At 42.2% G+C, this 15,592-nt stretch overlaps 1 protein-coding gene across 1 annotated transcript in view; it reads left to right on the top strand.

Annotated features, from left to right (window-relative positions):
* T265_12892 (hypothetical protein) overlaps positions 1-15,592 on the top strand; it is a gene marked incomplete at both ends in the record, with an annotated part of 39,419 nt that overhangs the window by 23,447 nt on the left and 380 nt on the right. Inside the window, 10 exons of the mRNA XM_009166067.1 lie at positions 582-779; positions 2,384-2,576; positions 4,035-4,202; positions 6,220-6,315; positions 8,196-8,281; positions 8,319-8,428; positions 9,315-9,504; positions 10,142-10,255; positions 12,786-12,889; positions 14,021-14,128. Coding sequence (XP_009164331.1) covers positions 582-779; positions 2,384-2,576; positions 4,035-4,202; positions 6,220-6,315; positions 8,196-8,281; positions 8,319-8,428; positions 9,315-9,504; positions 10,142-10,255; positions 12,786-12,889; positions 14,021-14,047 — 1,286 coding nt within the window. The remainder of the gene's footprint in view (positions 1-581; positions 780-2,383; positions 2,577-4,034; positions 4,203-6,219; positions 6,316-8,195; positions 8,282-8,318; positions 8,429-9,314; positions 9,505-10,141; positions 10,256-12,785; positions 12,890-14,020; positions 14,129-15,592) is intronic.

Genomic DNA, 15,592 nt, shown 5'->3' with positions numbered 1-15,592 from the left:
CCCCAGATTATTTCACTCAACCTGCATAGCGGCTTTCATGTCAGGTGTGTACGAAACCGATTAACAATGGCACAGACTGACTTGCAAATTGCACCCTGTTTTGGTCTTCGGGACAAAACCAAAACTTGAGTACGTTGGCCTATTCGTAACCCTTCTCATCCATCTTAATGCCAAGAATTTTGCCTCTTCCTTTATAGAGTGTACACGTATTGGCGGCATAACGGAATACTAAACTTTCATCGATCCCTGTGGGCATTATTCATAGCATGTACGTATAGGATAGTTTTCAGTTGTTGAACGTGAAGCGCGTAACTCGAAATAGTTTTTTCATTTGTTATAGTGGTCTAGAACAAGTAACATTTGTGGCGAGAAAAAGTCATCAGGAAAACTGCCTCCTGTTTGTTGCCTAAAAGTAAGAATCCCAGTGCACTTAATGCGGGTTTATTATGCCCTGGGGTTATATTTTTCCTCAGTTGAACTTGTCACAGCTGGCCCTAAGAAGTGTATTATTTTACCCGTGAATGAATCCATTGACTGACAAGACGAGATTCGGTTTCGTTTTATTTTTCCCTACAAACCAGGTTCGCGCATCACTGGAAAAATCGAGCTAGGTGTAGCAAGTTTAAAGATTCATTATGCACAGCCTGGTGATGCTGGAACCTACACTTGCCACATTTCAACTGAGTATGGAAATGCTGACAGTCAACCGGCGACGTTGCATTGTGAGGCTTCGGGAACGATCATTGCAGCAAGTCAGCTCCCCGGTGACAAGGAAAAAGGTAAATGTGATAGAATTAAATATTTGTTCGAATGTCTAACGCATCCGCGGCTAGGATCCCAAATTTCAATGGACTCCGTTTGTTACTGCCACTGATGTATAATTTTAATTTTAATAATTTTGATAATTTTAATAATTTTAATATAATTTTAATTTTAATAATTTTTAATTTTAATTTTAATGATTTTAATAATTTTTCGAGTTCTTTTGGAACTATATTTTGATGCTCGACGCTTTTCATTTTGCTTCCTTGAACAGGTATTAGACGTACATGACAAGATAAGTTATGAGCAGTACAGGTACACGCGGAGTTGCCAAAAACACACAAGTTTGGGAGTGGAATAGGGTCACCGAATTCTCGCTGGCCAGATGATACCTTCATGAGCGTGGCTACTAGTGAATGCTTTTTGTGTCTGTTGCGTTTTTTAAACTTCTAGGTCCGACATTTTCCGGATTATTTCTTACCTTGTATGACGTGACATTTCAGCACAAGATAAGTGTCTGGTCCGTCGTGGAAATCGCGCAAGCTTGATAGCAACTATCGCTGGCGTTGTTCGCCTGTCATTCTTTTGGACAAGTAAGCTGGGAATGTCGACATCTAAGCAAACTGAAAAAAAACCAGCAAGCCTGATTTTTTATTTTAAGTTCGACTCCCGCCTGTGCTGCCGTAAATATTCGTGCAGCCCGAATTCTGATAGCATTTTAAGTGTTTCTGTCGGAGAATTTTCATAACAAGCTGCACAGCAATATTTCTAGGGCCGCGACAGTTAGTTGGATGAAACTGCGCGGAGATGTTTTGCACCGGAGAATGGAAAGTTTGTTGACAGATGTGTAACCCGTCCAGAGTCCCCGTATTCACGTTAACTAATCATTTGGGGGGAAACTGGTTAGTAATGGAAGAAAGATCCTCTGGACTTGGTTAACTGATCCGTCATGTTTATGAATATGAATGCACACTTGTTATGGGAACACTCTGTGTGTGTATTGCCTCTTTTTATCTCTAATGGCTCTCCCACTCTCGCGGACAGTTCGCTGCACTTGTTCCTGCGCACGCATCTCTTCTCGATCGACCCTCCTTTCCTCTCCGGAGGCTGGTACCTCGAGTATCCAGCAGCACACAAGCCAGTAGAATCAACCATCAGAGCAGCAGACGCAATACGTGTCCCTGGCAAAGACGAAAAAGAACATCTGCAGGATCTGTCTTTAGAAGAATACGAAAAAACTAACGTTTCAGCCAAGCTGGATTGCATCAGTCATCCTGCTTAGACGGCACGACTTTAGGTGGCATGACAACTTGGCACCAGGGCAATTCTACCGTGGTAGACGATATACCACCAGGATCAGACCCTAGAATCCAGGAAAACAAAATGTTTTATCCGAGATTAAAATGGCCCATTACTGAAGTACCACTGATCCTTTCGTAGAGTTTCTGTTTACTGTGCCGGTATTTCTACATGCCGGACGCTTGTGAGGTTGATAGCAAACACTAATTAGAAAATATCGGCTCTTTCTAGCGGTAATTTAGCCGGCTATCAGGGTTGTATTTTTATATAGACGTTTGCGTATTCCGTAGGTCATCCAACCAGCTTGTTTAAATTTATTCAGGCTTGCAAGCGATTGAAGCAATTGAAGCCATTCTCCATGCGCCCAGAGGAGCCGCATTTGAAGAAGATGGCCCAGTAGAAGCCCCATGTATAGTGCAAGATCTTCAACCGATTGGCGACGTCGAAGAAGGAATGTCAGTGCACTTTGAAATACAGTTTGAACCTGTCAGTGATCCATCTCTAGTTGTCACCTGGTGAGTTTGTAAAATTGGTGAGTTCATTGCTGAAAACGACAGACTTTCCGGAAGGAAGATCTCCCCACGTTGCTGAGAGGTTCCTTTTTTCCAACAGGATGCGGTATTACCGCCAGGTGGGAATAACACGTACATCGCAACAACGATTAGAATCCGAATTTATTACACTTTCCACTTTTGGAATTTTACTTATTTGATACTGTAAGCGGAAACTCGAAGGATTTAGAAGGTGCTTTAATGAGACTCAAAATTATCAGTGTTGATAAAGTCTACTTTACCATGAGGCCATAACTCTGGTGAGAAAATAAGCCTCGATGATAGAATTTTCTCCGTCTTTCCCAAACCGGGCGTATGGAGTGCCCACCTGGGACTGGCGTGAATAGCGGATACTAATATCTTGATAATGGTAATGACGCTCCTAGATCCCAAAGGGCCTTCACTGCCGAGAGAGCTTATCAGTTTTCCTTGGTCAGCATTATCTTCGTTTTGCTGCTTGGGTTCATCTAGGCATCAAGAAGGTGGTAGCCATCACAGACCTATAATTTTCTTCAGAAAATCGTTTCAAAGGCCGTTTAACTAGTTATGTGGTCGCATGTGACCAGAAATTAACAAACGAACATAGACAAAAGGTAGATAATTGCATATGGTTGGATCGAAAGGCTGGATCAGTCCTCAAAGCTACCGCTGGTCAGTTTGATTTGGTCTACTGGCTGTCCGTAAAGCGTACACACAGTCATCACTGTGGTTGCGAGCATGTTACAGCCTTCTCTCAACCAAAGACAAAGCAACCCAATTGAAAAATTGCACTCATTAACAAATCCTCCCGGTGTGAAGGATATGGAATCTGCAGCACAGAGGTTGCCTAATGTTTCAGTTGATATGATATTTGAGGGACCGCCATATGTTACCTTGATTGAACATGCTGCTTGAAAGCGCAGTCTTCAGGATCCTAGGACTAGTTCCATCTTCTTAAGGCTCGTCAGGTAGATACAGCCCATGGAGTCCCTTATTTTCTACTCCAACAACCGGAATTTCAGCGGTCATATGCAAAGTTTTTTTCCATCACAGAATAAACTATCTATTGCGGCCCACATTGCCAAACTACATAGTGTAACGGTTCATAGGCCACTCTTTCAAATGTAAGGAGGGCACTGATTAGTGTGCGACAAACCCAGCTGATATTCATGCGTTGAAGACACAGCTGTGATCGAGTTATACTTAGGTCTAATGTAAACCAAATGAAACCAAGAATGAGGTTTCTGTGTAGTGTTATCGACTGAAAGGCAGACGCCGGAACATCTCTACTGACACGAAACTTAAGCATGACCAGCGGAGACTTGATGTATCACGCACGTCACGTCGTCTTTTGAAATAAGCATGTTTTGTTTTGCTTGGATACTCCGTAAATTTTTTCAAGTAGAGAGCAGAAATTATTTGCCCCGTGTTTGATATCCGAAGGTACAAGGACGATCAACTTTTGAGCACCGGTACACGCTTCCGTGTGAGCAACGATCGCGGGTTGGCTACACTTGAATTGTTGCATACTATTGCAGAAGACAGCGGAGAGTACTGGTGTCGGGTTGAAAACGTTTCTGGGCATGTTGACAGCCATCGCTCTCCCCTGAAGTAAGTAAATCTTCGTTTGGCAACCTGATGTTTGATAAATGCGTCTGATGATCTATGAGATTTCTGAATTCTCCATTTATTTAGATTGATTACTCTCTAGCATAAAATGTTTTGTCGTCAAAACTGTTTGAGCTACTAAAAGGCCACCACAAATAGCTCACAGGGGGCCGAATTCAGTGTTGCACGCAAGTCGTTGACGGCGCTTCAGAACTGACGGAATACTGTCAATTAGCAAGCCCAAAACTTGGATACTTCCTAGGCCTGCTGTTTAGCACAACAGGCTTCCAAGCCATCATTGTCAGTGGTTGATTACTGGGTGCAGATAACTGTAGGAGACACTTGATCATGAAAGGCACCAGCTTGCGTCCTGCGGATCTATCTAAGGAAGATGTTTTCAGTTGCACTGTGGCAATAGGTCAGAGTGATTTGAAGAAGGGCTGGTATACCACCAATCGTAATTCTCCAGCGAAACAAACAGAAAAAGCATCGCAAACAACCAACCATCATACCCATTATCCGTTGAAATAAGTGGGCACAGAGGTAGTGGGACCCAACTACTGGAGTTCTGAATGACAGACCGCATTTGTCGGAACACTTCACCCTGAAACAGAGGCTAGAGGTTGAGCTTGTCAACCTGATGCTACAGATTTTTTTACTGACACCGAGACAAAACTGGATCGTGCTGCGTGTCCAAGTTTATTCAACATGCACATAACTATAGTAGTGATCTGAAATTCAGAAAATATTTTGGCTGCTCAAGCTTATATGAATAGCTACCCAAGCAGTTCGCTATTCTCCTTGGCCAAACAGATAATACGTGTTTTGGAAGCCTGTATGTTGCCTTCTGCTAACGACTATGATATATAACGCTTAGTGAATTGGAACCGCAGCGCTCAACAACATGATTACAACATACGGCATCCGGTTCTGGCTTATGTTCGAAACTTTTTGAACCAGTGAATTTTTACTGATCTGTTTCTGGAAAGCGCAAAACATAGCTGGATATGGAATGAAATTATATTGGTACAATGTTTAGTTCAGATAACTGTTATCACCGCAAACGTTTTACTACAAAGCAAGTGGCTGGACAGTGGCTAAACTCGCAAGTTTTCATGATTAGCATAGATTTTGAATATAAGGAAAAACCGCGATCGATGGCACAAAAAGTAATTTTTGTCAGTTCATGGCTCAATAGGATTCAGACTGCACTCTGGCGTCACACCCGATATCTTGACTACTTCCACTTGCATCGTCCGCGATGACTTTGCAAAGGCTAATCAAAATAATTACACCCGGACGAAAAGGGGACTGTTCTAGCAAGGGTTCTTTTAAGGGAGATTATGCACACTAATTACACTGTTCGGATGGCCAGCTCTGGAGAAAATTTTAAGAAAATATCGAAACCAGCGAGTTGTGAACCATGATAGACGTTTCCGGTTAGGCGGTAGGAAGCAGTTGGCATCAGGTCGCACTCCAAATGTTGTAAAAAAAAACAGTCTGTGGAACAAACACAGGCTTCAGATGGGCATTAAACACTTAACCAGGAAAATGTTATGCTTTAGATGCAGGAACTTTCAAAATGACCCATGCTCACCGCAACCGTAGTATTATCATGTTGCGTGCCGGAGATGAAATCATTTTCTCGACGGCTTACAAACAATATCACGCGTCTCTCGCAGGGGGTGCTTGGCCCCACATTTATGGGCAGATGTCTATTAGTCCAATAACTGTTAGCAGGCGAATGTACTTTTGATACCAGGCGTCCATCAATACTGGTTCGCAGTTCCACGTAGGTAGACCCCACTTCATCTAAACCTCAGTCTTGGCAGGTACGTTCTGATGTAACGCTCATGAAGAATGGGTAATAGTGCTTAGTGCACGTTTCATAGACTGAACCATGCAAGTAAAATTCAAGGTCAGTCGCGTCATACGTATAAATACTTCTTTCAAGTGTCTGCCAATTTCCATATAATCTGTTCCAAATGATTTTCAAATTGTGGGGTTTCACTCTCTCCAGCTGTCTCGAAGGTGTGTCTGTGATCACTCAGAGCAACCTGTTACAAGGATCAGAAGGATACAATTTGATCAAGGCAATAGAGGAGGCAGACTTACAGTAAGTTGTTCAGTTCGCCTAACTTCAGCATTTAATCTACCCACAATCTTCCGTTGTTGGGAAGATTTTATACTCGTGTGGCGTGTGCAATGGTAGACGACTTTCCCTGTCGACTCTCGGTGATTTTGATCTTGCCGGTTAGATTATAGCACAAGTCTGAGGTCAGCACAAATAATCGATTTTGTTGACAATGCTTTACCATAGGAAGGTGCAAATTATCATGTATCAAATATCTACAGCTTAGCTACTCTCAATAAAAGTAGTTCAAATCTTCTATTCGAGGACGAGTCAGATGTTAACATATCAGGCTAGGTGCATTTACAGCATCCGCCGAGCATACACTGAGGCCCTTTTCTTCTTTATGAAATGTTTAGCTGACATGCGAAATATTACTCGATTCGATTAAGCTGGACACTCGTTGCACATAGTTTCTAATGGGCTTTTACTCAACCAGTCTAATAGATATTGATTTTTTGTGAGAAAAAATCTACCGCGTCTATGTGAGCCTCTATTGCTTCGCGCAAAATTCGCCCCATTACGGTCGTGTGAATATGGGGCAGGTTTTTTTCTTTGCGTTAAACTTATCAGTTTATACTCCTGTTAAAACTAGATCAAACGGTTGCGTCGCGAGACTTGTAGTACCTCTATCTCCTCTCAGGTACTCAAAAAATACTTTGGCGGACTTCAGAATGTAAATATGCTCGGGTGTTCAGATTCCATGGGCCTCCCGACAGCGCTCGTAGAAAACTGTATCACATCTGACCTCTAGAATCAAATTCCTAAGAATGGCAATTTTACCGCTAGCGAACTCCGGTGGAGACGAATCTGGTGTTCACCTTTCTCGCCCGCACACATGGCTGAGCAAAAAACGACAGAGGCCCTACAAAAACGTGGCAGGATAAAATTCGCCTCTCTCCCGTTGAATATGACGTGAAAGGAGCCTGCATATAGCTAGTTTATTGAATTCTTATGATTTTACTTACTGAAACTCGATCATTTCATTGTCTCCTGCCTCCAAAATCAGACGTAGACGTACAGGGTAACACTGTTTTGTAAGAGTTCGTGACAGAATCGGCTTCACATTTGCCAGCAGACTTCTCACGCAGTCTTTCTAAAGCTCTGGTACAAACAGAGTGATATAACGGAATCCATTGTCACCTAACGTGCAGCAGTAATATGCCTAAATAGGCAGCATGTGTTCGTCTTCAGACAGAGGACTCAATGTACCGAAATAATTTCCACACGTCCTGCTGAGACTGAATGTTGATAGCAAGTACGAATGAACATAATTAGACTGAACAACGTTGGAGTGTTCAGAAAAAAACAATTGTGTTACTGAAACGATAGACTACGCCAGCTGTTACGCCATTTCCTTAAACAGTTGTCTGACGATCTGTCGGAAGCATGCGGGTTGAATACTGCAAGTACGTGTTAGTCCTGAGAGAAACCATCAAGCTGCCAGTTACGGACGCTAAGGTGGAAATAAGTGGGTTTTACTGTGGCTTTAAAGAATTTCATAGAGTCAGAGGGAGCCACCGGAAGTATCCTTCAGAGACCTTGTGGTCCTTCAGAAGCAGTGCAAATTTTCTGCTAATGAAAGCACGAATTCGCCTCAGTCCGTTACCAGATGTCGAAATTGAACATACTCATTATTCGGAAACTTAGTCATCGAAGTCTGCACGGACAAAACCATACCAAAAACCATATCTATGAAGAGAATTGCGTTGAAAAGAGTGATCAAGAGTATAGTTTTCCATTTATGCAGTGGAGAATTATAGGGTAGCTTGAAGGGTTCCAAATTTTCGGCCCTCAGCTCTTGACTGTAAGTAAAATGGTGCAGTGGCAAGCTGTATTAGATACTCATTATTGTTTTGTTACAGAGTCAATGGCGAGTTTCAGTACGTTGAAGAGGAGCAGCCCGATTGTGCACCGCAGTTTGATGTGAAACCACAGGCGGCAACAATAAGTGAGGGTTCGCCAGTACGGTTCCTCGTACGTGTCAGCACAGGCGGCAACAATAAGTGAGGGTTCGCCGGTACGATTCCTTGTACGTGTCAGTGGAAAGCCTACGCCCCATCTAGTCTGGTATCTGAATGACGAGCCTGTTGAACAGGTAGGTTCATTCAGGCTAATGATGCAAACCACAGTATTTTGAATTTCATTTGTCATTATAATTATCACCATCAGCGGCTGTATAGTTACAATTTCTGGCGTTAACAGCATAATTTTCATCATCGTTAGTTCATTCAGGCTAATGATGCAAACCACAGTGTGTTAAATTTCATTTATCGTTATAATTATCACCCTCAGCAGCTGTATGGTTACAACCTCTGGCGTTAACAGTATAGTTGTCATCATCGTTAATTCATTTCAGCCCACAATATTGGCACTTGCATAAAACGAGGACAGCTGAATGTCATGTTGAGCTAATTGTATCAGAATTGTATCTATGCAAGAGCTGTCCAAGTAGGATGTGGGCGATTTTCAACAGCACAAGAACTGAAAGAGTGGTCAATATGTTTGTGGATGGTACACGCCGGAAGTTTTGGGAACGACAAGCAATCGCCCTAAAGGTTGGCGTGATGCAAAAACTAGGCATGTTTCTGGAACAGTGGCCTAGTGGTAATACAAGGGTAGATTTTCTCCATTCCTGAATAGAGTCGGCTGTATCTCTCAAAAGACCAATGTTACAGCGATTTAAGTTATCTACTGAACTAAAATTCAGCTTCATTGCATTCTTTCTTCGTTTCGTCCGCGGTCTCCTCCAAATGGATGCCAAATAAGGATAATTCCCAATATTTGTTACAGAGACACTTCACTCACTGCTTTATTTTAGCGTCAGTGTCCCCGACTATTTACAATAACTGTTTAGAATTCTACAGCTCAACTTTCATCACTTGGATTTGTCAAACTTTTCCAATCAGCTTGTAAGACCGTATAGTTTACCTACGGAGTTTTGAGTACAGCCGTCTCTCCACTCTACAATTTATCCTCATCAGGATTCCGTCACTCGGATATACAGTGACGGTGCCATAAACTACTTAGAAATGGGCCGCTGTCCAGCTCTACAAGGTAGCAATCAACTGCGAGTGGTGGCTGAAAACTCACTTGGTCGAGCAGAAGCAGAAACCGTGTTAACTGTTGTCCTTGCCGAGGACTATCGACCTGGTCTGAAGCACGTCCAACCCGGTATGTACTCTGATGAGAAATAATTCGCAGTTTATTTTCCAAGAATGACGCTACCTCCATCGAAATGTTCCTCTTCTTCACAGTAGGAAAATTTTCAAACGGTGGATATGTATCATTGCCACAGGTGGAGATGCTTCCGGACATGATTTATAGTACAAATATGCTGATGAAAACAACTTCAAATCACGGGTTTATGAATACAATTTATTCTACTCCAATTTGTTCATAGAAAGAAATTACGTCTACAAGATACACCTTCTTGGTTGAACTTCATTAGGAGTGGAAATTGTCCTGAGCCCCCCAAAAAAACTAATCATTTTGAAGTTTGAAGACCACGCAGAGAACGTTCCTCCAGTCAGTTCCAGCCAGTTGTTAACTCATTGAACAAGTCTGCTACCATTTTCTAATCTCATTCCAACAATCTAGCAATTATATCCTAATTTATTTACTCCATCATTTTCTCAAAGTGTGGGTCGCTTTGTAAACGGGCCCACAAACACTCAATTTAAGCTTCCGGGGACTCAGAATAGCCGGTTAAAAATAGCGCTTTGCTATACCCGAAGGCTTGGAAAGTAGCACATAAAGAATTAAAAAAAACTCATTATAATGCAGCCCGATACTCGCCGTTTTCCCACAGAAAATCCTTTCAAAAAGATGATGGGATTGCGTAAAGTCGACTGCACACCGGAGTTGAACAAAGCCCTATCAAGAACAAAGCCATCCGCGCAGGCAATTATGGAGATGGAACGAGGTAAACTAATAATTGCATACCGTTTTATGTGGTTCTCTTTTGATGCAATCTTCAACAATGTTACTGATTAATTTGGTTCCAATGTGGTACCTGAATTTCACTGAAGTGTCAGTATAGTGCCTAAGGCTTTTTTTAGATGACACTTTTATGGGTATGTACAACTCCAAATACAGGTTGCTGTTGCTGGGACTTACTAAATAGGCCTGGTTGCAAAGTTTACTTGTGTGCAAACAGACGCCCAGTCGCAAACTAATCAGCAGGGGATCTACATGAATTTCAGATTAATTTCTTGCTTCTGATATTCCAGAAGCCTTGTTCGGTCAATATTGTTGTTGCCGCATATTCCGACTTGCTGAATCGGATTTTATCCCACGCGTAGGAAAAGCAAGGAACCCGTTTGAATGTCCTTCATTTTTGTTCTGAATCGTTAGCAATGGGCACATTATAAACCATAGCGGAACTGCTTCGGAATAATCCAAACGCGACAGAAGCCATGAAACCTGAAAGTATATGCAAACTGTTGAACGTTTTTATGGATATATACTTCACCTTCGATGGACAAACATATCAACAGCTGAAAGGAACTCCAATGGGATCCCCAATATCAGGATTCATTGCTGAGGCGGTAATGCAAAGACTAGAGCGTGCAGTACTGCCGATCATCAATCCAAAGCTGTGGATCCGCTACGTGGACGACACCTTTGTCATTATGAAACGGGACTCAGTACACAACGCACATGAACTGCTCAAAACAACGTTTGAAGATATCAAGTTTACAATCGAACTGGAAAGAAACACTCGGCTACCATTCTTAGACGTCTTAGTGAGCAGAAAGGTGGGCGGAACTCTGGAAACCTGCGTATACCGTAAAGAGACTCCTACGGACCAAATACTGAACTACAACAGCAATCATCCAGTAAACCACAAAAAGAGCTGCATCCAGACCTTGTTCAAGAGGGCGAAGACACACTGCAGCACCAAAGAACTACAGAAGAAGGAGGAAAACTATCTATTCAGAGTTTTCCAGAACAATGGATATCCAAGGAGTCTTATCAGCAGAAGCTAACAGAAGAAATCTCAACAATGGCAACAGCAAGAACAGGCCAACAGACGGGTAGTCCTACATTACATCAAGAATATATCAGATCTCGCAACCAGATTATTGGTTCAAAAAGGAATCTTCGTGTCCCACAAACCGAATGCCACTCTAAAGAAATTAATCTCTTGACAATCGACTGCAACAACTTCTACGTTGGACAAACTGGGAGGAAATTATGTATACGAATAAAGGAACATAACGCGGCTGTCAGGAGGCATGACTCCTGCCCTTGATATCTGTACACGATGACCAAGAAGACCACAGTTTCAATCTGTAAAACGCGGAAATTTTGGCATACGGAGACACACGACACGGAAGAAAATTTCTGGAAATATGGTAATCCACGGCAGATTCAATCAACCGGTGCATCGAACTGGATCTAATTTACCCACCTCTATGTGCAAAAGACTAACATCTCGACCGGAACACTCAAGGAGGACAGAATATTTGATTCGCAAACGAAGAAACAAGGAAGTCCTCGGAGTCAAATCAATAAAGGTCATAAGCCGGAACTCGGAAGGACAAAGGTCACTCCAACACCGACTAGATTACGATGGTGAGGGATACCAACCTCAAAGGTCACGTGGGCATCGGCGAATGAGGACACGGGATAAAAGAACAACCAATGGAACCGCCCGATCGAATAACTAATCGCGGTCAAAGGTCATCCCCGGCTAACAGCACGTATATCAACACACGCGTAACACTAATCCACTCACAACCATTAACTCACCACTACGCACAACTACGCTCCCCAATAACGCACTGATGATGTCACCTCGATTTGTGATGAAACGTTTGCAATCAAATTGCCCAGCTCAGCGAACAAACCAACGACCACCCTATAAATCACCGTTATTCTAAAAGCACGGGATAAAACTCGAATTGAGTAACTGAGAATTACCAGCACTTTTTACTCTTCTTCTAGAGGCTATTTTGAGTGATTGTGGGACATCTGTAGCGTAAATGTACGATGCTCATCATCTATCTGAAAGGGTAGAGTGTCAAACGGGTTCACTTCGTGAGGTTGTGTGTCCCAAATTCTTACACGAGAATCCAAACCGATAAATGAAACACATAATAGCTTTGTGGATAGAACAAATGGGGGATCATTCTTTGACCAGTTTGTAAACTAGTAATTATTAGCAGCAGGTATGGAGTCAATTATGCCGGCTGTATAAATGGCGTCGGCGAACCCGTGAGATTCAGCGAAGTAACAGTTTCTTTTACGTCTTGTTTATGAGCCGAAAGTAGAGCAAGACCTCGGTTGAGTGAAACAAACAAAATTTCTGAATACGTGCACTGTAAAGGGTCAAGCTGTCAACCAGATTTTCCCAGATAAATGCGAGTCCATAAAACTAAACAGTCTAGTTACACAATACACTGCCTGAATGTAGAGTAACATAATTTTTATAACTTCTTGTCATTTAGGTACGGAGATGAAAGCCAAGATGTATCGCTCCCCGGAAGTTATTGAAGCCGAGAAGATGCTCGACCAATTGGCATTGAACCTTCGTAAATCGGAAGTCAAACGCGTAAGTGATATCGTTAGTCAGGAGACTTCATAGTGGCCCACCTTCCCTCGCTATCATGTAACGATGAACATATTTGCAATGCACTTGTGTTTGAGTGTTGGAGTCGCCAGTGTAGGATATCCCTACTTTTGACTTCTGTGGTCAGTACTATAAATGGCAAGAATTCGTATGCTTAGCTCTCAGCAAGCAGAAGGAGCTTTGAGTCTTTCAACTTGATGTGTCTTTGAAGAACATTTCGATGGATGTTTTTGAGGTAACAGAATGAGAAGTGACCAGTCGATCCCTAGGGAACTATATTTTTCTGGGCATTTGGTTCAAGTGTGTGGGCATGTTGCATTCGTTCCTCAAATACCCCCCTCTATTCCGTCGGCAGCCTGAGAGCTGGAAGTTACCCAGTATACGTCTAGCCAAAATTAATTCAAATGGAGTGAATTTTCAAGTTTTGTGTGACACTATTTATGTATCACTTAATGGGCTACATATGACTTCATTTGTTATGAATGAAGTAGGGGGATATTTTGGTTGGTGCGCAAAGTTCATTCACTGTTTATTATCTCCATTCTACTGACTAACTGTAAGCCACACTTTACCCACTAACTCCGGATTAAAAAGGAAACCCGCGAGGTAGATTGAAGACGAAGTATGGCGTCAAAATACTGAGTAAAATGAAAGCGGCTTTCTTGGATGTGTTGCGCAGAGTAGATCATTGTGGAAAATCCCGAAGAATGCACCTACTACAAAGGCAAACAAAACATTTGAGGGTCCAACTGCTTTTATAAAATCTATCATACAGACCAAACAACAGGGCAGGATAAATTAGCAACACCTCAGCTTAACACAAGTAGCAGCAGTGGTACTCAGGAGTGAAACCGTTAGATGTTTCCAGCCTACCAAAGTAAAGTAAACATCAAATACCATCACAAGCAGCTTTCATATTTTGGACCTCATTGTTTATTTGACAGGATTACACTAGCAAAGGAGTAAGTTGAACCACTGAGAGTCTGGTGAGAAGACCTAAGTTAACGTTAGACGCTTGCTGGCTTACAACAAAAGAAAACTTAAGACATCGCAAGTGCACGTTTTCTTTTACGCTCCTTTGCTTAATTCTTTGGCCTTCTTTGTTTTGAACAGCCTATCCAGGCAAACCACGAACAGTAGACTCTGGAGTGCCATCGTCCCACTGTCCATACTAGTGATAGACGTATTCAAGCATGCTTTTGGGGAAGATACGACCTCAAGGCAGATCACTTCATCAAAAGTTCATTTCATACTGCCGTGTTATATTCAACAAGTCCAAAAAAACATGAAACCGACTGAAAAAGATGCGAATAGGATCCTGGATTGGACGATCGCACTCTTATGTTTCGAATACCGCCCGCTAATTTTCCGTTCTATTCGCAAGCAACAAATAACCTTCTCAACGATGCGTTTGTTGCTTCATACATTGTGTTTCGACATTACCAGTTCGCTCGCAATAAACCTTGGACAGTCATTTCAAACATGCTAGTGTTATTTATTCTTATTTATTAATGCACATTGAAAAAAACTGATTGAATATTTATCTACACCACACGACTGAAAAAAATGCGCGGATAAGACTGATGTTCCAACCGTTTTATCTATCACTTTTCACTTGATGGACAAAATGCATTTGTTTTGGACTGCTTGTTGTTCATCACTGACCCATTGATCAGTTTTTATTTATCTTCTTGGTTCTCATTGTACCGAGAAAAGTAAAAGTGAGAACTAAAATGTATGCAATTACGGTGTTATCCCGTGACATTCGTTTTCGCAAATGTATCCGACTACCATGCCGCGTTCCCCGTTGTGTTGTTTTATTTCCGCATAAACCAGAAGTTTCGAGACTATGGAGTGCGGATTGAATCGGCCAATCAGAGTTTCTCGGTCCCGTCCATTTGACCGAATGTTCTAATTAAAACAAGTGTCCCTCACCTCCAAAAACTTATGGGTGCTGCTGGGAAAGTTGATTCATTCGAAGTGTGAAACTATCCTGAACATTGATGGCCAGACGAGAACTGAAAATGGGCAGCCTTACCTTTGAAATTGTTTTTGACAGTGTGATTGGATAGCTTGTTGACTGGCGAGCTAATTTCAGCTGATTTAGCATAGACGCAACCTGTGTATGCCGCGCCAGTTTCTGCATCACGCTATTTACGTCAAGGATCAAAGTATTCCAGGACAGAATACTCAGATTATAGACGTTATACACTACTCATAAGGTCACTGAAAAACATTGGACAGCCCACAACCGCTTTCGCCCTTGTTGGAGTTCATCAGGTAGGCGCAGTCCCCGAGATTCCGTCATCCTTATGTTTTACATGAACCGAGATTGCACGAACTTAGCGAAATACACACATTTACAAGCAAATTTGGTTTTGTGAGGGACTCACCTGGAACCAAGCTGAATCTCTTGTTTATGGGTCACTCACACAACCAAATTTGTTTGCAGATGAGTGTATTTCGCTGTTGCAGCTTATACTTTTTCCATGTTATTGGAGGTGGTGCCTTTTCCATCTTTCAATATTTGGTAAAAGTCTGCGCTCCGTGACATTTGTAACCGTCATTTGTCAGTATGAGGCTTAAAATGAGCTTTCCAGTTTGTATACGGGCAGTGAAACCATACTAGCGCTGATTATACACCAGCCTGTAAGGCAAAGCCAGCTTATCATTGTGACATCATTA

The sequence above is a fragment of the Opisthorchis viverrini genome, assembly GCF_000715545.1.
Source record: "Opisthorchis viverrini unplaced genomic scaffold opera_v5_21, whole genome shotgun sequence".
NCBI lineage: Eukaryota > Metazoa > Platyhelminthes > Trematoda > Opisthorchiida > Opisthorchiidae > Opisthorchis > Opisthorchis viverrini.
The sequence above is the reverse complement of the archived record's forward strand: the minus strand, read 5'-3'. Positions and strand labels throughout refer to the sequence as shown.